This window comes from Botrytis byssoidea (genome assembly GCF_014898295.1).
Source record: "Botrytis byssoidea strain MUCL 94 chromosome Unknown BBYS_032, whole genome shotgun sequence".
Classification (NCBI taxonomy): Eukaryota; Fungi; Ascomycota; class Leotiomycetes; order Helotiales; family Sclerotiniaceae; genus Botrytis; species Botrytis byssoidea.
Window position 1 is genome coordinate 288,194 of NW_024065873.1, and position 24,185 is coordinate 312,378.

At 40.6% G+C, this 24,185-nt stretch overlaps 8 protein-coding genes across 8 annotated transcripts; 6 read left to right on the forward strand and 2 right to left on the reverse strand.

Annotated features, from left to right (window-relative positions):
* Positions 1-950: 950 nt before the first annotated feature.
* On the forward strand, positions 951-2,546 carry EAE97_011011 (uncharacterized protein; the record flags this gene model as incomplete). The annotated part of the gene is made up of 1 exon (XM_038881526.1): positions 951-2,546. One exon carries the CDS (start codon positions 951-953, stop codon positions 2,544-2,546), a length of 1,596 nt encoding a protein of 531 aa, XP_038727685.1.
* A 2,266-nt stretch (positions 2,547-4,812) lies between these two features.
* Positions 4,813-5,237, forward strand: EAE97_011012 (uncharacterized protein; the record flags this gene model as incomplete). Its single annotated transcript, XM_038881527.1, has 2 exons — positions 4,813-4,923; positions 5,055-5,237. 2 exons carry the CDS (start codon positions 4,813-4,815, stop codon positions 5,235-5,237), a joined length of 294 nt encoding a protein of 97 aa, XP_038727686.1.
* Positions 5,238-5,747: 510 nt separating this feature from the next.
* On the reverse strand, positions 5,748-7,204 carry EAE97_011013 (uncharacterized protein; the record flags this gene model as incomplete). The annotated part of the gene is made up of 4 exons (XM_038881528.1): positions 5,748-5,774; positions 5,828-6,799; positions 6,982-7,075; positions 7,137-7,204. The coding sequence occupies 4 exons, from the start codon at positions 7,202-7,204 to the stop codon at positions 5,748-5,750; spliced, it is 1,161 nt and encodes a 386-aa protein (XP_038727687.1).
* Positions 7,205-7,623: 419 nt separating this feature from the next.
* On the forward strand, positions 7,624-11,256 carry EAE97_011014 (uncharacterized protein). The gene is made up of 6 exons (XM_038881529.1): positions 7,624-8,157; positions 8,218-8,310; positions 8,367-8,452; positions 8,503-9,143; positions 9,232-10,233; positions 10,280-11,256. Exons 1-6 carry the CDS (start codon positions 8,119-8,121, stop codon positions 10,951-10,953), a joined length of 2,535 nt encoding a protein of 844 aa, XP_038727688.1. The 5' UTR covers positions 7,624-8,118; the 3' UTR covers positions 10,954-11,256.
* A 1,144-nt stretch (positions 11,257-12,400) lies between these two features.
* EAE97_011015 (uncharacterized protein) lies at positions 12,401-13,578 on the forward strand (the record flags this gene model as incomplete). Its single annotated transcript, XM_038881530.1, has 3 exons — positions 12,401-12,479; positions 12,535-12,570; positions 12,668-13,578. The coding sequence occupies 3 exons, from the start codon at positions 12,401-12,403 to the stop codon at positions 13,576-13,578; spliced, it is 1,026 nt and encodes a 341-aa protein (XP_038727689.1).
* A 1,436-nt stretch (positions 13,579-15,014) lies between these two features.
* EAE97_011016 (uncharacterized protein) lies at positions 15,015-15,270 on the reverse strand (the record flags this gene model as incomplete). The annotated part of the gene is made up of 2 exons (XM_038881531.1): positions 15,015-15,074; positions 15,127-15,270. 2 exons carry the CDS (start codon positions 15,268-15,270, stop codon positions 15,015-15,017), a joined length of 204 nt encoding a protein of 67 aa, XP_038727690.1.
* An 831-nt stretch (positions 15,271-16,101) lies between these two features.
* Positions 16,102-17,905, forward strand: EAE97_011017 (uncharacterized protein; the record flags this gene model as incomplete). Its single annotated transcript, XM_038881532.1, has 7 exons — positions 16,102-16,350; positions 16,414-16,509; positions 16,567-16,576; positions 16,624-16,722; positions 16,773-17,006; positions 17,076-17,269; positions 17,322-17,905. The coding sequence occupies 7 exons, from the start codon at positions 16,102-16,104 to the stop codon at positions 17,523-17,525; spliced, it is 1,086 nt and encodes a 361-aa protein (XP_038727691.1). The 3' UTR covers positions 17,526-17,905.
* A 4,055-nt stretch (positions 17,906-21,960) lies between these two features.
* On the forward strand, positions 21,961-24,066 carry EAE97_011018 (uncharacterized protein; the record flags this gene model as incomplete). Its single annotated transcript, XM_038881533.1, has 4 exons — positions 21,961-22,119; positions 22,172-22,465; positions 22,516-22,625; positions 22,674-24,066. 4 exons carry the CDS (start codon positions 21,961-21,963, stop codon positions 24,064-24,066), a joined length of 1,956 nt encoding a protein of 651 aa, XP_038727692.1.
* Between the last annotated feature and the right edge of the window lie 119 nt (positions 24,067-24,185).

The window sequence follows — 24,185 nt, forward strand, 5'->3', positions numbered from 1 at the left end:
TCTATACTCTGACTAATACGAAACAAAACGGTAGGTCTTCCAAATAATGAATACTGAAGATTCAGGGGTAACAAAGAACTAGATTCGTTTCGGAAGCTACAATTACATAACTGGTAGTCAAGTTCGGCCGTCAATGAGTTTCCAGGAGCATTCATATCCAATAAAGAAGGCACGATGTACCTATTGAGGGATTTATCCTGATGGAACAGAAGCTCCAATTCAGAACATATGACTAACACACAAAAGGGATGAGATGACCTACAGCCTATCAAGAGCTGCCTATTGTTATACTCGAGCCACCTTCAATATTCACTTGAAGCTATTTTACCCGAGCTTCGACTACCACTTCTTATATTCACCTTCTCATGATGATTCTTTCTTTGTTATGAGTTGATTGTTACGTTTTATCACCATCTTGGCCTGCCTATCCCTCAGTTCCAAAAGTACCAGTAAGGCTAGTACAATGACAATGGCACTTGGACTTTTTTTTGAAGCACTTCAAATCTCATTGATTTTGCATGATTTGAGCTTCCAGAGCTTGAATTTGATGCTGCATTTCTTATTGCCTGGGTGCTCAAAACTGGGCTGGTTTTTTTCCCTAGACTTACGACTCCATTGTTTATGTTCACACGAAGTATGATCTGTCCCGGATAGTTAGAAATCATTGGAGATGGACATATCAAGGGCAAAGATGAAGCATTTTGAATGACACTTTGGGACCTGAGTGCAGAGCACGGCAACCTCCGAATCTTTTGTGACTTCAATTCCTCACGACATTGAATATTCACTCATCATGGCTAGGCAATACCCTCTAGATACCTTGATAAAGTTTGATCTAAGCGATCGCCCACATATTGTACCTCCTTCAGCGACTTCGCTTCCTCTCCTTTTTACTCACAACCACAATCATTACACAACAATCATTAACAGTTATTAGAATCAACAACACAATGGCACCAAGAGCTAAAGCAACTAATTCCTCCTCAAATAGTAAGGGACTCATTGAGAAGGAGGATATCTTTCCCACGATCGTTCATTCAAGCCCCGTCACCCCTCTCCAGCACTCTCTTCTCACCTCTCCTTTCAATTCTAACCTCGAAGAAAATGGCGAACCTCAAGCTGAGCATAGTCTCGAAGAATTAATTGACCCACAGTTGATGCAGAACAATGCCATCAATCCTTCTCACGCCCAAGATCTCAATCATCAATTTTCTTTGGAAGTTGATCCTTCATTCAATCTGGGTTCAGATTTCCCTGAGTCCGTCCTAGATTCATATTCAATTAATTTGACAAATCAGCATGCTTCAAGTAGCGACTTTGCTGACTATATCCCCAATCCAAACGATTGCAATTCATTTCCTCTTGACAACGTTGGAGCCCCTTCATCTTTCCGACTCGGCAATACAAACGACCATGTCGAGGCTCAAAAGTCATCTACAAAGGCGCCATTTGTTGATCCTATGCATGCACATGCGCACCTGAAGCATGTGGCTGTATTTTGCTGCCAGTCTCCAATCTGTGTACGAGAGTGTAAAGCAGACTACAAGTATGCGACTCGTCAATTTACATTGTTTTACTCTCGACAATCGATTGAAGAGCCATTGTACAGTGGTCGCAAGCGTGTTCTGCCACAGAGAAGCAATCCAGATCAGCGCATTCCGATGCTTCTCCTTTCCGGAGCTCGGGTCTACAGGGTCGACAAGTTGGGAGAGAATCCGGTCGTACGACTTTTTGTTGGTGACATCATTAACCGCAAGAAGAAGTATTGGGAGGTTTTGCCTGGAGGCGCAGTTGAGCAGTTGGGATGGATTCAGGAGTTGAGAGACACGGCAGCTCCTGCCGACCAATGTAGTGCTTGGAAGTGCCCCACCCATGGAGATATTTGGAACGTCAGTATCTTAGACCATCTTTTCGACAATGGTGCCGAGAATACTGGTACACTGGGAACCGACTATGACAGCGGGTATGCGAGCTCCTCTGGTCAAATGGGAAGTTCGTCAAGAAAGGGATCATCTACATATGGAGACAATAATGCCACTTTCAATACGAGCCCCATCACTCCTGTCAACTACTCGGTCTGCGACAATAATTTCAACATCAAGATGAGTCCCGTCACTCCTGTCAATTACTCGTTCGACGGTTGCAATATGGTTTTCAATGCGAGTCCCACCACATCTACAACCTGTTTAAGTGGTGATCAACATGGCCCAGCAACTACCACAGCAACTACCATTCGCAATCCCAAGCCTCGCCGTAACCGAAACCGCAATCTCAGCCACGGTGCTAACAAGATGATCTCAAGAGGCAGCAACAACTCTCTTGAACAAATAGAGGAAGATCTCGAGGACTTTGAGATCAGCGGCGACGTTGCCGAACTTCTCGAGTTCGGTGACTACGCTAGTACCAGCGGTTGCGACTTCATGCAACCCCAAGATCACATGTGGGATGATGATCTCCTCAGTGAGGTCAATACTTTCATCGCCGATGGAATCCACTTTGGCGAACCTGTTGAAGATACAATTGAACACGACTTAGATGCTATTTGAATTGAACAATATTACTACGAGATGGATACGAAGAACGGAACCCTATCATATGGCTGGACCATTACTGTAACTGACATAGACACAAGACTTGATATCATCAGACGTTTATTTTTGGACCTTTTTTATTTCATTTTCTTTCCTTTGTTTTTCTCTGCGTTTTCGGGATCATGGAGAATGGATGACTGACTGACTTATGGATAAGGAGACGGTTACCGGGTGCATTATTTTTCGATCTCTTTTTTCCGTTTCTTTTTTTCTGCAGATAATCAGTTCCATGGAGATATTTCGTTCATGAGTTAATAGGTAATGGTACGTGGTCATTGATAAATGGATAATGCATAATGGTAATAGACAACGGGCAATGGGTAGTGGATATCATTCTTCCAGTTATGAAATACTGAGTAGTTGGCGTTGTGGATACATGGCATAGCATGGAGGCATAGAAGAGATGCTCATTATGGAGTTGTATGTTAAGAGCTGGGCTGGTCCTGGAATTAATGCGATGGTGTTATGATTTTGATTGTGCTGTTGATTGTGCGTCTGTATGTGTGTATGTGTGTATGTGTGTATGTGTGTATGTGTGTATGTGTGTATGTGTGTATGTGTGTATGTGTGTATGTGTGTATGTGTGTATGTGATTTCTTTCTGTGCATGTTGTCGTGATTTCTGACTAGAACGTGGTGGATAGTTGGGGATGTGATATAACAGATGTACAGCGAGATTCTAGAATTATAGAAATATTAAAACAGGAGATTTCCATCTACGTGTTTCATCCTTTGCAAGTGTTGCTGTTGAAAACAACGACGGTACTATATGATAAAACTGCAGTATAGATATTCTGCTCTAAACACTGCCGGCAAGAAAGTCTAGATCTAAAGAAGAAGGAGAATCTTGATATCTCCAAGTGACTACTTCTACGGGATCAGAGAGATGCCAGGCTGAGACATATAGAATAACGACTACTCAGTGATAAGAACGTAAGGTCAGCTTAACATAAAATGATCAAAATCCACGGTGTGATACATCGCAGTATTTTCCGGTATTGTAAGAATATACAAGACAAAAAATTGATAAAAATCTAGAATATAAAGTGTATCAGGAGATCCACCAGTGGGTGTATGGACTCACGGAACAGTACAAAGATAAACTTGTGAATATCTTTTGATATATCGAATCGTTTATTTTAGGAATTGTTAAAATTCTTGAATAGAGAAGAAACAATCAAAATATGAATTCTGATATTAGACAATTAAAGAATAAATTTATAAAAAATATTGAAAATTGGGAAGTATCCTATTAATCTATATATCGACTGGTGATCTATATTTTAGCATATCACTCCTCCTTTTGCAATGCTATGTGATCTTGTGATGCTTGGAATTAATGATTGAAGAACGGGCTGGATCATCGATGCATTTTCGTTGCATGGTCATGAGGAGGAGTATGGAGATGTTGTGATTGGGTTGAGTTGAGTTGAGTTGAGTTGAGTTGAGTTGATTTGAGGCTTACTTTGTGGATGTGTTGGATCTTGTAGGATGTGTGCTCTCCTGGTGATGGGGATGAATTGGAGATTTTTGTCGGACTTGGGATATGAGAGATTCGAGGAATCTTGGGGAAGGAAGATGAAGTGAGAGTGAGATGTGTATGTGAGAGATGTGCGAGTGATAAATTTGGGAGGCGGTGATGAGATGTATTAATTAATTGATAAGTCTTCCTTAAATGGCATTTTTAAGAAAAACAAATTCAAAGTACCTCTACTAACATATCCATATACAAACACCTAGAACCCCAGATACAAAACCTTGATTCTAGCATCCAAAGATCGTCCCCAAATACCACACAAGATAATATTGAGACTACTAGCCCGTCTATCCCGATCATTTACTCTCCCTTACATCATATTCCACACCCATACATTCTCCAGCTCATCTGATTCTGATTTCCCAACTTTAGGGAAAGAGGACAAAAAATAATAAAGGTAGAAAAGATATGAAATGAAACAGCTCTCGGTATTCTCCTTCCACATTCCTACGCTGGCGAGTAACGATTGTGCATGGTGGTGGAGGAGAAAAATGGTTGCTGGGGAGGAATGTACATATACCACCTGTGATTTTTTTACCCAGGGAGGAAGCGGTCGAAGAGTGTTTTTCTAGCTATTTATATAGAGAGAGATTCCCTCGCATTGTTCTGGAGAAAGTACATCTTTGATATTATATCCATCTTGAATATAGACACATTTTCTGTTTGAGAAATATTTGATAAGAAAATGCATTTCCTCACTCAAACACTCATCGCTGCAGCATTCCTCGCAGGCGCGGTTTTCTCGGTTCCTCAGGGTATCCCTCCCAATGGCAGTGGCGGTGGTGATCAATCTACTGTACGTTTCAATATTCCTCTTTCCCAGTTTCCCCTCTCCCCTGTCTCCTCTCTCCTCTTTCCTCTCTCCTCACACCTCTCATCTTCCTCACCCCTTCTCCATCCTCCACAAACAAAACTAACCAAAAAAAGTGCCACTGGAACTGCTGCGAATACGATCCCTCCACCTCCGGCACACTCTGCAGAAACAATACCGCACCGTATCCATACGGTGTCGATTGTTATCCAGCGTTGGACGCAGCAAATATGACGTGTTGCCATCAGACGAATTGTCAGGATCAAACTTACTTTACGACGCCGATTGTGGTTATATAGTGAGGGGCTTGGAGGTATTGTGGGATTGCGCAGTGGGTATGAGTGTGGGTTGGTTATTGAGGCGGGTCTTTGGGAGGAAAGGTGAATTGGTTAGTGGATGGTGGGTTTGGGACGGAGTTGAGTGGAAGCAGGGGTGAGGTATTATGGCTTTGAGAGGGGTGTTGGCTGGGCCATTTCGTTGGGATCTTTGGATCATAAGGGAATTGGGCGACTGATTTCGATTTGAGCATGCGAAGTAGTGCTTCTGGCTTTGTTTGGGATTGGACGATGTCACTTTCTTTTTGGATAATCGGTTTACTAGGTAGCAATGGAACAAATTTGTGGGGTACTAGTCTGTCAATCTCTGGGGCATTAAAATGATGAATCTGGTCAATGTGAAACATGAGATGTGAGACATGAGTTGTAGTTTGAGAGAAGCAATAAGCATTGAATGACTTAACCCAGTTCGGAAGCTATCTTATCTGTGAAAGTAAATCCGCAACTAAGTTGCTTATATTTTGGTTAGATCATTCAAAGAAAAAACGGATGTTTCAATGCCTAGATAATAAGGGTTAGCGAATTGCTTTTGCTTTTCTTCAGGTGCAACCTACCTCATCCGCAGTCATTCTGTTACCACTTTCATAAACAACCAAACTCGCGACCAAATCCCTCCCATCTTCCTCTGCATTAGGTAATAATTCTTCCCATGGTTTGCTCGGGAAGATATTCCACCACTGAAACGGATTCGTTTTCCACTTCATTGCTTCCGGCCATGTCTCCGCAGTTGGTGTCCCTAAGGTTTTGAACATACTCAAAATCAAACCCAATTGATTCCCATCCTCATCCCCGCGTCGGCTTTCGAGGAGTGGGGCAGGAGGCGAGCGGAGACATTCAGCGAGAAGAACACCCGTAGACCAGAGATCAAGAGACGTAGTGTAAGCTGTGTTAGAAAAGAGAGTTTCGGGGCAGCGATAGCATGTAGTACCGACCTCAAGACATTTTTGGTCGGATGGCTCAGCAGATGAGGAGATGGTTGGGTGCCATGCGGTTCCAAAATCGGTGATGACAACGGGAGTTTGACCATCGATATCCTGAGGTAAAAGAATATTGGATGGTGATATATCACGGTGAATAATTTGTTCTGCATGAAGGTATGCGAGCCCGGACAACACTTGTTTGAAGATCTTTTTGGTTGTGCGTGTGTTGAGACCATTGCTACTTCTTGATAGTAGATCTGTTAATGTGTGTGGCATATATGGCAATATCAGAACTAATCTTGATTCTTGATCATATATTGTTGTGATAAGTGATATTATTGAAGGGTGTGAGAGCTTTTTGAGGATAGCAATTTCACGAGTGGGAGAATGTGGCTCCATGTTATGAGTTTCTGTTATCACTTTTAGAGCATAGGAAGCCTCTTCAGTATCGCACCTATAAACTTGAGAGACAGCACCACTGGATATATGGTGACAATTTTTATAAGATCCTATGATGATACCAGGACTTTTGGGTGTTGGCAACATTGTCGATAAAGAGGCTTCACCATTTTGCTGGGTAGGATTACATAAATCGTCGTAGGCAGCCTATGTATTGCATCAGTAGGATAGCTACAAGAAGTTGAAAGCTCACTTAACTCAAGAGTAAAGGGGGTTTCTCCTGGCGAACTACAAAGAACAGAAAATGGAAGCAGAGAGTATTACGAGAAAAGGGGAAAGATATACTGATCACGTGACCAAAATGCTTATATTTGAAACTATGAACTTACTCTTGATGACGAAGAATTATAAGCCTCTGTTTCTATTTCAAATGCCGTTTTCTGCGTGTTGCCGCCAAGCCCACCAACTGAGAGATATTTCTTTCTATAATTAGGAAGATTAGCCTTGACAATTTATGTGTTGAAAGGGAGTGGTGCTACTTTACAACTTTGAGATATTATCATATCGTTCAGAAGCTTTCAAATCATGCTTCCAATCTGGTACAGCGCTCATGGTGCAGAGCTGAGGAAATGTCAACAATGATAAACTCGATATAGATAATGTTCTCTTGTAGGTCGTGTTTCTCTACAAAAAGATGCTTTATCCGAGGTGATTACTTTACTTCGTATTAGACAGGAGATGATCTCTCTCGTTTTCGGATAAAGTTCGGATGTGTCTTACTGGAAATATGAGAAGTCTTGTCTCTTGTGAATGAGGAGATCAAAAGCAGTGGATATGGGAATGTGTGAATACGTGAATATTATTAGATGATGGATACTATGGATACCTACTACGTAGAGCACCAAGAAAGTCCAGACTATTCCCCTTTTGTCTATCTCAAGTAGTTGGGCAACTAACCACTTTGATACGAATTAATTGCTCGACTTATCATTTCAGACTGATTTTATCTACCTGACATGCTTTACTTTTACCTCCTTCAATGCATCTGAGGTTTGATAATTTCTCGTGAGAAGAACAAGTGACACATCACGTGCTCACCCAATTTCACCTAGGAGAGGATGCAGCAAGTATTTGCATTGCTCATTTTGTTTTTGCATGATTCTCCAACAAGGATTATGTATGGAAGCAACCGACAAAGCATCGACCAATCAATGCCAGAAGGAGAAAGAGCCGCTTTCACTCCTTCGAGCTTGGAATCGTGGAGAACTTCTAATTCCGAGAGCGCATGATATTTATCATATATTGATATTATACTGTCTACTCCATAGTACCTTTTATAAGAGAGAGTACTTGACATACAATTTTATATTTACAAGAAATAATTCTCCATTCATTCCTTTTTACAATAAGTACAACTGCAACTGCAACTACAACTGCTTACCTACAAAGAAGAAGAACATGAACAATCATTAGTCACACTAGATGATCAACTCATTGGGAAGTTAGGATTACAACAAATCACAAATATGGATGCAGTAGACCGACAAGAGTATCCGGCTATGCTGGTAAGTTATTCCTTTTTCCTCAGAATCACTGCACACCGAGTCTTAATTCTTTAATTCTAGGATCGATTACAACCAGGCCCAGCTGCAGTAAAACTTAATGAGCGTGTGAAGAGGATAAATAAAGTGAATACGGAAATCGCGGATTGGTTGCAGGTACATATATTATCGGATGGATGGCTGCGATGGCACATTATTTACACATTCAATAGGAGCGCCGCAAAGTAGAAGAACAATATGCTTCCGGTCTCCGAAAGCTTGCGCGCAGACCTTTACAAGAAACTGGGGGAGATTTGGGGTATGGCATGTTGGGATATTCGATTTTAGCTTGAACTAACCGGAACGTAGGGTATTCGATACACCATGGAGAAAAATTGTAAATTCGGTCGAATCGATCGCAGATTCTCATCACAATTTGGCTGAACGTATCGCCAAGGATGTTGAACAACCATTGCGACAATTTGCTACCCAAAATCGAGAAATGCAGGGAATGACAACAATACAAGGAAACCTCGCGGCGATGGCTAAGGAGTTGGAAGATGCGCAACATGCTTCAGACAAGCTCAGTAAGAAGGGGGGGAAAGCAAGTACGCAAAAGGTGGAGAGTGCCGCTGCCAAATTACAGAATGCGGAACAACAATGGCAAGCACAAGCTCCATTCATATACGAGAGTCTTCAGGCAGTAGATGAAAGGCGATTGAACCACCTCCGCGATATCCTCACGCAATTCGAAACACATGAAGCCGATAGAATTGAGAGAAGTAGAGTGGCCGTTGAGCAAACCTTGACCGCATTGTTGGAGGTAGATACTGCCCAGGAAATTAGGAATTGGTCTGAAGCATCTACCGCGGGAAGACCCGTCATGGAACGGCCTGTTAGACAACTTTCGAGCGCTGGAGAAAGTGGCGCAATGCCATTACCTCCGCCTACTCCACGGTCTACACATTCAGCAGCTGCTAGTGATATTTCAAAGCAAGAAGGTTCTAGTGGTAAGCTAAAGTTCCTGAATCATTGCTATTCCTATAGAAAACACTACTCTACATAATCGTGTGATTTATGCTAACCTACGTCATTTAGAGTCGAAGCTGAAGAGCCGATTTGGCACGATGCTTCAACGTCGACGCCAAAGCATTCATGGAGGATTTGCTCGCGCCCCATCACCAAACAAGGGATTCGCGAGTTTGAATCGCAATTCCAACAGCAGTTCAGGACGGCCAACCCTTTCACCTCATACTTCATCAAACAACTTGCGAGACTCCTCTTCACAAGACAACCGACTTTCTGCTCTTCCTGAATCGCCATCTAATCGCGATACTTTACAACCAAATGGCAACTCTCATGGCATGGGTCAAGATTCGTTAAGCGCATCGGATGCAATTAGACCAGCTACTTCCAATGGTGTACCAAGCCCGGGAATGATGGATCTGTCAGAAGTTGAACCACCATCAGGTCCACCTCCATCGCATTTCAAAGAAGCCCAAACAGATTCTGAAGGCTTCTCAGTGCCAGCAGCCATGAACGATCCTATATCGCAAGCTCTTCATGAAGCAGCGCAGGAGCAAAATGAACCTCAATTTAAGCTTGATATCCGAGATCAACCGATTCCCGAGCAAGATGCAGATGCACAAGCTGCGTTATCAAGTGTTGCCAATACTTTGCGTTCATCTCAATTAACCACCCCTGGTAGAAAAGTTGGTACCGTCCGAGGTCGAAGAGATGTTCGGAACACAGTCTATGTCCCTTCGCCCAATCTTGACGTTAGTAGCATAGAGAACAACTTGCCTCCTTCTCCTGCTTTCTCGCCTGCAGTGGCACGTGCGGCAGCATTTGCAGCTATTTCGGAGCATGGCCATGCTGCGCCAAGTGTATCTGATGCAAATTCGATTCGTTCCGGACACTCTCTTTCCAATAATGTTGTGGTTAAACATGCTGATATGCATCACCCTGGCCTCAATGCGTCAATGATAGAGACTGTCAGCGCCACACTAGAAAATGGGGTAGTTAAGACAGTTAAGGTTAGTGGGGAGATTGCTTTAAGCTATATTTCGTCACCGAACGATGCTTCGTTGCCAGCTTCAGGTAAGTCAGCCTCAATACATGCAGCTGCAAAGTCTAACGTATATAGGAACCGAAACAATCAGAATCAACAACTTCCCCGCTCTAGAGGCTATTGGTCCTAATAGAACATTCATTCATCCAGTATCAGCAGAGAAATCGGATGAATTTACAGTGGACCTCGCGTCGGTATCGCACAAAACATCACCCGCATTCACTTACCGAGTGCACATTGATGACAAGGACATGGCTGGTTATTCGCCATTGTTGTTAAAACCGGCGTGGAAACCGGTTGGTGATAAGCTCGGTCTAATCATCGAGTATGCACTCAATCCAGCTTTCTCCTCGGATGCCATAACTTTCAACAACCTTGTTATCGTAGGTAAATACACAGGAGCTGGAGCTGCCGTGTGTAAATCCAAACCTTCTGGCACCCATTACCGTGACAAGTCTGCTATTGTCTGGCGTCTTGGCGATGTCACTCTCGGTCATGAATGGCATAAAATGAGTGCCTTGTTTTCCGGTTCAGATGGCGCGGTTCAGCAACCAGGTCATGCGGAAGCCAGATGGGAAGTTCAACGCCCTATTTCTGGTAGTGGCATCAGTATTTCAAGACTGGAAGCAGCTAAAGGTGCTGAAGAGTCAGATCCATTTGCAGATGAATCGTTGGCTCCAACGGCAGGTAACTGGGTGGAAATTGAGACTAGCAGGAAGATTGCCAACGGGGTGTATGAGGCAAGATAAAACACAGCATGAAAAATGGGATAGGATTGAAGGTTGAGGACTCAGGAAAGAATGGAGTTCTTTTCAGGAGTTTTTTTCTTCCATTTTTTTGCATGCTCTTAAAGAGTATTTGAAAAGTACATAGGTGCACACAGGAGGGTTCAAAGCATAGTGGAAGTGTAATGGTTGGAGCATGGTGGAAGCGTTTCTTTGAGTTGATACCTAGCGTTTCACGCTATTCTTTTTCTTTTTCTTCTTGTAGTGTAGTATGTGGATGTATGTATATACTCAATAACCAGCTTGTTTGAGATTATGACATGAATATTTTTGTCTATTTGTTTTGTTCATTCAAGTCGTGATTATGAAGTGATCGATATTATGTTCACATCCCAGTGGTCTTTCTTCGTGATATGCATCACATTTCCTTCTTTTAAAACGACATTGTAGTGATATTGCACGTGGGATGGCATTGAGCTTTCGTTTGGGGAAGGAAGTTTTCAGCTTTGGGTTTGAGAATTGAGAGAATAGAGTGTGAAGGGATGGGAGAGCTGTGGTTTGATGACCGTGTGTTTTATTCGAGGGTTCCGTGTGAGGGTGGTAGCGATGGGGAGGGGCGATGATCCTTGTTCTGCTGAGAATTCAAAGATTTGGGGTTGCAGAGTTGAAGAGTTGGCGATGCTGGGAATTGAGTTGTGTGTGTATGTGTATGTGTTAGGTGGGTGTAGGGTTTGATTTTGTTTCGAGGTTGTGCTGATAGAGCAGGATGGTGGGGGGATTGGTTGATTTGGGGTGGGGGTGAGGGCTAATGGGTTTAGGTGGTTGGGGTGGCTGGGGTGGTTCTTGAGGTGGGATGAGAAATCAGGATGGAAGGAGGTGCAGTGAGTTATGCTGGGGAAGGAGGGGAGTAGAAAGAGGGGTGGGGGAATGAGATGGGATGGGATGGGCTGTGATATCTCTCAGGTAGCATGGTGAGTCTTCTGATCGGAGAAAGTGTGGTTGCCATTGTGGTTGTGATGAATACTAACTAAATAGATAGATACGAATTGGGAATCATAGAACTATTACACGATTTCGCAATGAGGGGTTAATATGGCGATTTTGTGATACTGGAGTTTCTCGGAGAAATTTGTGGTGAGATGGTGTATGTGTTTATGTATGTTTGTAACATTTGGGAATGGATATGGAATTTGGAATTACCTACGTCACTGCCCTCGTTGCTCCTTCTGGGTTTGTGATATGGAATTTGGAATTGGATTATATTACCCCGCTCTGGAATCTGGATGTACTTTGTAGAGCTTGATTATTATCGAGAGAAAGATCCGTAATTTTCTCTTACTTACAACTTCTTCAACCTCTTACAACTTCCTACAACTTTCTACCACCACAACAACAATCCCTCACACCCCTCCATACATACTACTTCCAACCTTTCAATCCCATTACCAAATCCAGTCATATACAAGCAATCATGTCCATCTACGGAAACGAAGAGCAATCTGACAATCACGGCGAGCAATCCGAGACCTACGGTGAGAAGCAGAAGACTGGTATGATAGTTTTATTAATCCTTGAGCTTCCCTTTCACTTACTGAGTTGTAGCAGGTTATGAAGGTAGAGAAGATGATAATCAATCTGGTGGTGTGTATTTTTCTCTTCTGTCCACTTTCCGTTTTGATGAAAATTTGGATATGGTATCATATTGTGGCATGAAGTGAGGCTGATTTTCAAGATGCAGGATATGGTGGTACAGGAAGAGATAATACGAGCGGTGTTCTAGGTGAAGATGATGATAATGAGTCGGGTGATGCTCATGGTACCACTAGAGAGGATGGTTATAGTAGTACCAGGAAGGATGACACGAACAGTGGCTTTTGTCAAGATGATACAGTATCTGGTGATAGCTATGGTAGCACTTGGAATGAGAATACGAGTGGCGGCTTGAATGATGATGGTGTATCGTCTGGAGATGCTTACGGCAGCACCAAGAGCTATGGTACGACAAGTGGATATGTTCAAGACGTTACCTCATCTGGAGGTGCGTATGACGGTACTGGAAGAGACACTGCAGGAGACAATTCACAATCTGATGATAGGTATGGTAGCATCGGAAACAACAATGCAAGAAGTGGCTTGAGTGATGACAACATCTCATCCGGAGATACATATGGTAGCACTGGAAGAGATAATACATCATTTGGTGATGCATATGGCAGCACCAGGAAGGATGACGCAAGCAGCAGCTACAATAATGATGTCACATCCACGGATGATGCATTTGGCTCTACCACTGGTGCCGGAAGTAGTTCATATAATGATGACAAGATTGGTGGATTTGGAGGAGTCAAGGCTAGCTCTTCTGAATACGGTGATGTTACTGCTGACTCTGACGTCTCAGGTGGATATGGTAGAGACAAGAGTGATTCTCAAGGTTTGGGTGGAAGTGGTGATAATACTATATCTGGAGGCTATGGTGATGATGACAACCAAACCTCCAGTGGTTATGGAGCCGCCAAGTCTGGTTATGGAGAGGGAGATTATGATAACAATCATCAGACAATCTCCAGTAGATATGGTGATGATGACCAGAGCAAGTCTGCATTGAAGAAGGGCTTGGAAAAGGCGAAAGAATTGTTCCATAAAAACTGAAATGAATGGTGATATTTTGAGGATGCGACGATCATTGAGGATGAGATCTTCTCTTTAGCTTTTGCGGGGATTGCGCTGTGGATTTATTCACCCACGCAGAGTTTGTCTGAGAAGCGATGATTTTAATTCTGCTCAATCATCTGGGGTACCAGTACATGCGGGCGCGAAGATATCAGAGATGTGGAGACTTTTATTTATCCAATTCATATGTGAATTCTGAATTTGATGCTGGGATGCGGAGATATTCGGATTGCGATGGATTTCAGTCAATGGTATTCCTTCAGGGCCATAGTTTCTCAATGAACTTCACTTTGGCCAGATACTTTTCAATTTTGATTGTGAAATTGGTTGATCATCCGGTTGATATAAACTCTCTTGCTTTTAGCACCAGGCTCAGTTGTCTCTGAGAGGTCGGATATCACAGGCCACTGAGTGAATGGAATAGGGGAGCTTCCGAGTTTCTAAAATTTCCACGTCTAAAGAAGGAGATCAAACGAAACGGTAGGTGTAGATATTTTCAGTCAAATTATGCCATGTGGCAAGCTTGAAAAGGGCTTCAGCTTATCACTAAATTCTCATTCCACGAAACATTTTTTCTTCGATGGGAAGTTTCTTAACATTTCGATATTCTAGGGAGAACTTGAAGACTAAATCAAGGCGGGCAAATCATTTCGTAGTTCGCTCAAGAGATGAAGAATGCGGCAGAGGAACATGTGTACCTGATGTTTCGGATTTCGATGTAGATACTTTTGATGAGAATCTGGTGCGTTATTTTTCACAGGTATGTGCATAGACAAGACTGTTTTTGGTGATCAAGAGAATAGTACATGGTATAGTTTCCTTCACAATGATAATGAATGCTTGGGGTTGAGCATCGCAACAAAGACGGCTTAACTGTTGGATATAGAAAGGATGATGTGTGTATGATACAACATCACTGAAATGCCGTATTATATCAACTGCACTCTATAGTATGGTACTAACTATACCATTCACTTTGTGAGTTCTTTCTTATTTCATTGCGTTATTATTTGCATAGAAGATGTAAGAAAGCCAGTCATAGGAGAAAGATTCTCAGCGTCATGTATCATAGTTTTATAGGCAGGCGGCAGCCGAGTTCTTAAGCTAACTTGCAGCAGAGCCTTGGGAATGTTCATATGCTTGATAAGGGACAAGAGAAAGCAGATCTACGAATAGAATAGAACGAGCTCATCTACTACGTCACATAAAGTTGATATGAAGGGCAAGCACGCATATATGACTTTCTATTATTCTACTCCAATATTCCATTCTACACTACCCCAGCCATCCCTTCTCTCCCTCAGCTTTCCACAAACTATCTCCCTCCTTTCTCCTTCATCAACCAAAAATAGCTCGTTCATCCAAAACCTTGTCTCTAATCCTCCTCCCGTTCTCAATGTATGCCCCTCGTTTGCCTAACTGTAATCGCAAGCACAGTTGACCCATGCATTGTTACAGTCGTTGGCAGCGTATACCTAGTACTTTTTAGTTTGAAGAGTCTTATGCTATATCAACAGAAATACTTGCAAGTCCAGCAGCTTCGCACGAAGCTTCGCATTGCGCCTTAGTGGGACAGGTATAAGGACCCCAGCTATTCTGGCGGTTTTCAATAACAGAGCCCATGCCAAGAGTAGCGATGGCGAAAACGACAAGAGAAATAGAGGCCTTCATGCTGAGAGTTTTAGGGTAGAATAGATGTTGTATGTTTCTTGGATTGTGTGAGGAGACTTACCTAATGGAAGAATAATAGTCTTTTCTGGCTAATGCTCTCGTTATTTATATCGCCAGAAAAGTATGTGTGCCATGCTTAGTCCCACATTACCGGGAATGACATTAATGTATCATTAAGCAATATCCGGTGAGCTTATCGGCCGAATTGTGGCATATAGTATAACGGGAGTTTCAAGTGAGGCTATCTCCATATTTCAATATATCCGATTCACTCAAAAACCTCACCGGTTAGGGAAAGTAACGAAGTCCTGCCGGTACTTGGGACCACCTCCTGTATAAGGGCAATAAGGATCCGGTGGCCTTGGTACGGAAGAGGCTTTCAAGTGGGGTTCGCGCACCCCATGGCTGTGGCGAGAGGTATTCCCCAATGGCAAGATAAAAATGTAAGCAGACTTCCCTTAAATGATAAGCAGAATACATGGGGTGCGCGATTTCCACTTGAAACCACCTTCCGTACGTAGCATCTCACATACTGGCTAATATACACAGTAAGTCAGGTAGCGAAGTCAGGTACCGAGTGGATATTTCTGAGGAATAAGCAGGCTGCATTAGCTCGGAAACTCTAACTTGCAGGGAGATATCCACGTCGTAGCTAAGACTTAACCGAAAGCTGCAGCTTGCTTATGTTTCTAACGAAGCGAAAGGGTGCACGCACCTTATGAGCTCGCATTTTCGGTCTTTCTGAATTAGTTCCTGTTCATCATTTGTAACGCCTGGTTTTTCGATCAAGACTGGGAGACGAAAATCTTACAGACTGCTAATATTGCGAGCATGGCGTCCACCTCGGTGCTCTTATTTGGAGCCACGGGTTACATTGGAGCAGCGTTTCTGTCCCGCTTTAGCAACAAATATCTTAAATCTCCATCACCACGATATAAACTTACAGCATCAACTCTAAGTCCTGAGAAAGCTAGAAGACTAAGGGACTTATTGGAAAATATCGAGACGACGGATGTTACGCTTGATGATGGTGTAAAGCTTGAAAGGGAGGTGGAGAAACATGACATTATAATCCAACTAGTCAGTCTTCGCACGTCTTAATACTTTTTGGGGAAATAGATACATTCAGCTGATTCTGCGAAGGTTGATTGTGATGCCCTCGAAGGCACCAAGTCTATTTTGAAAGGAATGAAGACGAGAAAAGAAAAAACAGGACACCCGCCAGTTCTCTATCATGCTGTAAGTCCGCTAGTCTTAGAGTCAAACTGCGTTTACTAACGGTATTTTTTTATCTAGTCAGGGGGAGGTAAGTTTTCTCCGACTACCTTGTAGCTCAAGCTGATTCATTATTAGCGTTTCTTTTTGACGATAAAATGAATGGCTATTCGTCCCATGTAATCATTTCTGACATGGAATCTGACCTTATTAATGATATCCCCATAAGCAAACCCCGTAAGCAGATCCTTCTTAGATTTGTCATTTATAAGTAAGAGAAATCCAAGATCGCGTTGTCGACCACAGTATTGCCAATGCCGATGAGGCTGGTGATTTACTATCCTTTATTATAGTACCATTTGCCGTGTATGGCACCGCTACGGGGTTAATCCACGAACACAAGCTTGGTAACCAAACATCTATGCCTGTTCCACGACTCATTCATGTTTCTGTGGATAGAAGAGCCGTGGGACAGATTGGACCTGGTGAGAACCCATGGATGATATCGCACGTCAATGATGGTTGGTCTCCCAAACTCAATTTTATTCTAGGAAACGATTCCGGCCGGATTTTGCTGACGATTCTTTTAGTAGCGGATCTGTTCATGGCGTTAATTGAAGATACTACAAAGGGATACGGAAAAGACGGCTTCTATTTTGCTGATGGAGGTTCCGTTCTAGCCCGCGATGTCTTCAGAGTTATGGCAGAGACTCTCTATTCAATAGGGTTATCCGAGGAACCGTCTCCAAATACTTACACCGAAGAAGAACTAGACAAGTACAAAGTAATAACCTTCTCCCTTATACACAACCCTTGTTATACTAACATAGAATCAGATCGGTTTCTGGGGCGCAAGTATTCAAGCAACAGGTGATAGAGCAAAGAGTACCGGTTGGAATCCTCAGCATACGGTCAGAGAATTCCAAGGTTATGTCGTGACTGAGACGAAGAGACTGGCTTTTCAGCCTTTGCAGTCTTATGGAAGGTGTCTCGATTACTCGGATGAGAATACGTATACGTCTTCTAGGCAACAATTGTAGTGAGATTAGGAGCCACATAGCAAGGCAGTCAAACCTTCTTGCACCTAGCGCTGTTCAACTCGAGCGGGACCTGACATTCTAGGCGTCGCTAGACATCACGAACACCGGTGATCGTGACGGCTGGGAAGTGGTTCAGATATACATCTCTAGCAACGAGAGTCGAGTAGCAAGGCCCAAGAAAGAATTGGAGGCGTTTCCGAGAGTTTGGATTCGGACGGGCACCTCGGAACCTGTCACCTTCAGCCTTGACAAGTACGCTATATCTTTCTGGAATGAAGTGCGTGGGGGGTGGCTCTCATAGAAGGGGACCTATCGCATCATTGTTGGCAGGAGTGCAGATCCCAAGGACGAGATCATGTACCGTGGTATTAAGCTAGAGGAGGATTTTCAGATGGTCGGGAATTTGATCTAAGATATTTTAGCAGTATTATATTATACCTATCATTACTCATCATAGCCTTTTCTGATTGCGATACTCAAGGAGTCCAGACAACCGAAAATAGTATGAAGTACGTCACTGAGATGGCACCCGCCTTAGAACAAGTTCAGAAAATTAAGACGTAGATTAACTGTCTTAATGAGTCTGATTTGTTCGGGGTCAGGAGATTTGGACCAGCAAAAAGTATCGTCTTAACGCGAATATCGCGCTATCGAGTATCGTCTTGTCGAGACTCCACTGTATCAAGAACTAATAGTCAGGGATCGGTCAATCTGATTGGGACTTTTTGTCAAAACCAACCAATACCGTTAGAAGTCATGATAGAACCGTCACTTACTAGATTTTAAAACTTCAAATTGAAACGTAGTGGTGAGGAAAGCTAATGATTCTGACGAAGACTGCACTTGAAATTGACAGTTCTGTGGAAATCGTTGGATTTCTTGCTCCCATAGGGACTGAGACTCTTATAGCAGTGTTCTATCACATCGCCCTTTGACTCCACTGGTTCCAAATTCATGTGTTAGTCAAGGAGCCGTCCTGAAAATGCCCTTCACGTGATTATGGAGATTCTGCTTGTGCTGCAATCCTATTCAATAGACCCTGCATCAGAGCCAACGTCATTCTTTGTTGCGGGCTAAAAGTTTCCGCTTGAAATGCTTTATGAAATCTTGTGGACTAAATGTTTTTTGAACAGCAACCTCTGCTCTCCCAAGCAGAGCTTGGGAGGGTACAATGAATGACTTCTCTGAGCCTCTGAATTATGCCTTAACAAGTTATTACATGCTTCGGCCATAACCCGGTCACCTTTATCCTTCGACTTTCGCTACTTTCCTATGAGGATCAGTCTATTCCTTTCAAAACGAAGCTCTATCGAGAATCCTGTCTAGCTTGGTCATCCTGATAGTGGGATTCTAAGTGTATGGTCATGAGAAGACAGATGACTTACTGAGTAAGCAGTGTATATAATAAAAGAATGCATAACGTAGTTTAACACCGAGTGGCCTATATTATCGAGTGGCCCACTTCAAAATACACCAATATTAAGCTTTTTTAATATTTATATTTTAATAATTAAATATTATTTTTATAAAAGAAAAAGATATTAAATAATAATAAAAAATCTAGTTTTTATATAAATATTTCCATTATATTTTTAAAAAAATCAAAATTGTTACAATTTTCGTGGTAAAATTTTTATTTTAATAATAACTCATATATCAATTTGAATTTTCCAAAACAAATTAGATTTTTATAATATTTATATAATTAAATATTCTAATTTCAATTTTTGAAAAATTCTATTAATAAATAAATAAAGTGCACAATTATATACAGATGAATTTTATATGTATTTTGAAGTGGGTCATTTAATAATATAAGCCACTCAATATTAAACTATATTATATATAATATGATTTATCATCAAATAAACTATATCATTAAATAGATCATCATTTTTATATATAAAATTTGTTTATATATAATTATACACTTTCTTTATTTATTAATAGAATTTTCTAAAAATTAAAATTATAAATTTTAATTATATAAATAATATAAAAATCTAATTATTTACTGAAAATTTAAGTTATTATAATAATTATTATAAATTTTTTTTATAATGAAAATTGTAATAAATTTCATTTTTTTATATAAATATTAGATTTATAAAAAACTTACTTTTTATTATTCTTTTTAATTCTTTTTTTTTTCAAAATAATAATTAATTGTTAAAATAAAAATATTAAAAAAGCATTAATTTTGGTGTATTTTGAAAATAGCCCACCAGTGGGTGCACGGACTCACGGGACAGTCTGTATAGCTTCAAAAAACCCAAAATGAGATAATATTACAACTAAATAACTAATAATTATTATAATTTTGATTATATATGGTTCCCATTTGTATCAATTATAATTCTATATCTATTGAGTAATTTTATATATCTTTTTTGAATTTTTTTTTATATAATTTTGCTTTATTTATTCTATATAATCTTCTTTAATTTATTTAACATTTTCTATTATTTTTTTTAAACTTATTGTTTTAATATATTCCAAATACTTTTTATTGGATTCAGATTAGGTAAATTAGAGAGGTGAAATAAATTTTCGATATTGTATATATCCTTAAGCTTTTGTATAAAATTATATTTAATAAAATTATAGGAATTGTTATTATCCTCTATTAAAAGCTATTTATATATAAAATATTTTGCTTGTAGTTTTTCAATTGTTTTTATATATATCGTAGGTCATAGGCTAGTAATATAGTATGGAAGCTGGCTCAGGTTAACGACTAAAATGGATTATATAAGCAGTGTGACACGTGATATTAAAGAATCTGTATTTTATATTTTTAGCTTTTATTTTATATTCAAAAGGAAAAGTCCTCTTTTTATGCTTTTTCCTTTTAATTCAATATTTTTGTTTTTATAAATCTCTTATAAATCTCTTCCTAATCCATTCATTCTTTTGAAATAAAGCCCTTTTTCATATTCTTTATTTTATATCCGTTTTCGGATTTATAGCCGTTTTCGGCTTAATGATTGTTTTCGGATTAATGGTCGCTTTCGTAAGCTTATAAGCGACGATCATGTGATCTGATTATATACTAATATTAGATTGAATGCTATTAAAAAGGTATATATATTATATTATTTTTAATTAAAACAATAATATAGATTGGGAGTAGTTATTTAATATAATATTCCTAGGTTATAGTATTACCCTGAGACTTGATATTCTTGGAATACAACTTTTTAGTTTTTTATATATAGATATACTCTTCATAGGAATTACGATTTTCAGTTTTGGAATATATTTTAGGTTTAGATTCAGACTTAAGTTCATTTGTATATTCCTTTTTATTATAACAGAATTCAAGATTTTCAGTTTTTTCCTTAAAAGTAATCCATATTTTATAATAGATTTTATTATCTTTTAATAAAAAGTATTCCATTATATTTTCTAACTTATATCAAATTCTAGCTTCTTTTAGAATCTCTTCTTTTCTTATAGAAACAAAATCTATATATATTTCATTTGTATATATAATATATTTTCAAAATCTTTTTATAATATTATATTTATATATATTACCAAATATAATGCATTTCCTATACTATCGACTATTAATATATTTTTCTGAATAGGTAGCTTTATAGTATTAATTTTAATTTATAAATTTCTTCAAATTTTTTTGTAAAAAGTATTATTTAATCCTTAATTTGAAGTATTCAATTATCACTTTATAAGATTCAGTTTATAGTTTATTTCAGAAAAATGAAATAAGTATTTTGTAAGTAACCTTATCAATTAATATAGATCCTTCTAGATTCTTTGAAAGTTTACAAATTTATTTATAGATTCGCCTTTTTAATATATTTTTTTCTTAAAGTTATTAATAATTTGTAGAGTTTAATATATCTAACCAAATGGAAATGGAATATATACTTTTTTTTGTATAGTATTAATTGAATTCACCAAAAAAGTATGATTTTTTCAATGAATTATATTCTTTATATAATTCTCTATTAATAGGAATAGTCTTATATTTAATTGATTATATATTAAGTGGTATTTTGAAATTGAATTGTTTGTATATATTTTGAATTGTTTATTTTGAGGCTATTTTCAAAAAACGCGTGTCCTGTGAGTCCGTGCACCCACTGGTGGCCCACTCAATGATAAATCATGTTATTAGGGATATCGGTTAATATCGTTCAAGGGAGAATTTAGTAACTATAGAGGCGGCTGACTATTTACACCGCCTTTGTTCGAAATGGCAGAATATATTCAATAAACATATTAACGAATCCAACCTTTTCTCCCCACGACAATAAACAATTCTTGAAGCTTCGTATAATACAACGCGTCAATTACAACTGCTGATAAACTTCAGCTCAAGGTCACTACATTGAGACTCACTTCGCATTACGAAATTTCTGCATTGCAATATCCAAAAGCATCTATCGACGCGACGCGTGTTGCTACAATGGCTGTTCACGATGTTGCCCCGGGCTACATTACCCTCGAAAGTAGAGTGGCATCTTACCGTAATGCACAACCCCTTACTGGTCGTAGGACGTCGACCACTGGATCCAAAGCTCCAAAAAGTCTTAAATGGCCGCACAAATCTTTGCTACCAGAAGAAGTATGAAGTATTCTATCTTTGTTTGCTTTTCGCTCGCTGACCTTACGCAAAGCTTGCAAAAGCAGGTTTCTTTTACTATCCTTCGCAATCCAATCCCGACAATTGCGCTTGTTTTCTCTGCCATAGATCTATTGATGCCTGGGAGGAAGGTGATGACCCATTAAAAGAACATTTGAAGCATTCACCAAATTGTGGATGGGCGATTGTTGCCTCGATTGAGGCACAAGATGAAGAATTGAGCAGGGAATTTCCCGCCAGTTTGAGAATGGTCGAGGCTAGGACTGCGACATTTGCAGGAAAATGGCCTCACGAAGCAAAGAGGGGCTGGAAATGCAAGACTAAACAGGTATGGACTGTCTGTTACCCATGACAACATTTATATTGACAAAGTAATAGTTGGTCAACGCTGGATGGAAATATACTCCAACCGAAGAATCGAACGATATGGCGACTTGTACTTATTGTTCATTGGCATTAGATGGATGGGAGCCATCTGACAAGCCATTGTATGTTTGAGAATCTCTCCAATGACTACAGAAGCTAACTCACCTTAGGGATGAACATTTTAATCGATCACCCGAATGTCCTTTCTTCATACTTATCGATGAGCATAACTCTGAACTTGCCTTAAAGAAATCAACTACCAAGAGAGGCAGAACATCAAAAGCATCGCGACTATCTACACAATCCGCTGTTACTATTGCTAGTGATGCAGATGTTGAAGAGGGGGATAGCATCATGTCTATAGCCACAACAAAAGGCAAAGCATCTGGGACCAGAGGTCGAAAACCATCGGCCAAAAAGGCAGCCCCAGCTCGGTTATCTACACAACCCGCTATTGATGTAGTTAGTGATGCAGATGTTGCTAGTGATGTAGGTGTTGTTAGCGACGCAGATGTTGCAGAGGGGGATAGTATCATGTCTACAGCCACAACAAAAGGCAAAGCATCTGGGCCCAGAGGTCGAAAACCATCGGCTAAAAAGGCAGCCCCAGCTCAATTATCTACACAGCCAGCTATTGACGTTGTTAGCAATGTAGCTGCCGAAGAGGGAGACAGTATCATGTCTACAGCAACAACGAAAGCGAAGACATCTGCACTCAAAGGTCGAAAGGCCCCGGCCAAAAAGGCCGCTTTAGCTCAATTATCTACAGAGCCCCCCATTGACGTTGCTAGTGATGCAGATGATGTAGATGAGGCAGAGGGTGACAGTATCATGTCTACAGCCACAACAAAAGTGAAGACATCTGCGCTCAGGGGTCGCAAGGCAGCCGCTAAGAGGGTCGAACCAATTGAGGCTCCTAAAGCCCCAACAGCATCTTCCAATCGTGGGAGAAAGAGGAAGAGTGACGACGAGATGTCTCAACCTGATCTTCCAAATCCCCAACCTAAAAAACGTACTACAAGGGCTAGTACGGCACAAGTTGTTATCCCTCAAGCATCCGCTGCACCACTACGAGCACCCACCTTTACAGACTTGCAGAACCAGGCAGGAGCCTCGGACTTGCTTTGGATCGAAGGATCTCCACTGGAATCACCGCCTGGATCTCCACCCCCCTTGTCGCCACCCCAATCTTCAGTCGCGGATAACCAATTTTCAGACACAGAACATCAATCCTCCGATGCGGAAAACCAGTTTCCTGAAAGACCTAATACTCCTCCAAATCAAGGTTCTATAGCACCCAAAACCACCAAGCAATGGGAGCCCGTAGATGCTGAGATGTTTTTCGGTGAAGAAGAACATGAACACTTCTTGGAAGCAATGTCGAATCTCAGAACAGGAAATCTAACCAAAGCGGAGAGCCAAATGTCGGTGGAGCAATGGATTTACCATACAGCAACAGTTGCTCAAGGAAAGCTTCTTGACGAATGTGAGCGAATGGTAGCAGCATTCGAGGCCGAGGGCATGAAGGCATTGTCTTGTCTGGAAGCAATGGAAGTCGTCTGAACTTTTAGTTCAACAGTGCATGGGTTTAGTTGGAATGTGTTCAAATCAGACTTGAATAAGTCTCATGGGGAAAATGAGGGGTATTGGCGTTTGAGCGGGTCTGTTTTTACTCTTTTATT

What these genes read in the sequence shown, in the direction of transcription:
- EAE97_011014 (XM_038881529.1), top strand. Translation starts at nt 8,119, where the DNA reads ATGGATGCAGTAGACCGACAAGAGTATCCGGCTATGCTG. An exon ending in AAGAGTATCCGGCTATGCTG is followed by an intron (nt 8,158 to 8,217) that starts GTAAGTTATTCC and finishes CTTTAATTCTAG; the next exon opens with GATCGATTACAACCAGGCCC. An exon ending in AAATCGCGGATTGGTTGCAG is followed by an intron (nt 8,311 to 8,366) that starts GTACATATATTA and finishes CACATTCAATAG; the next exon opens with GAGCGCCGCAAAGTAGAAGA.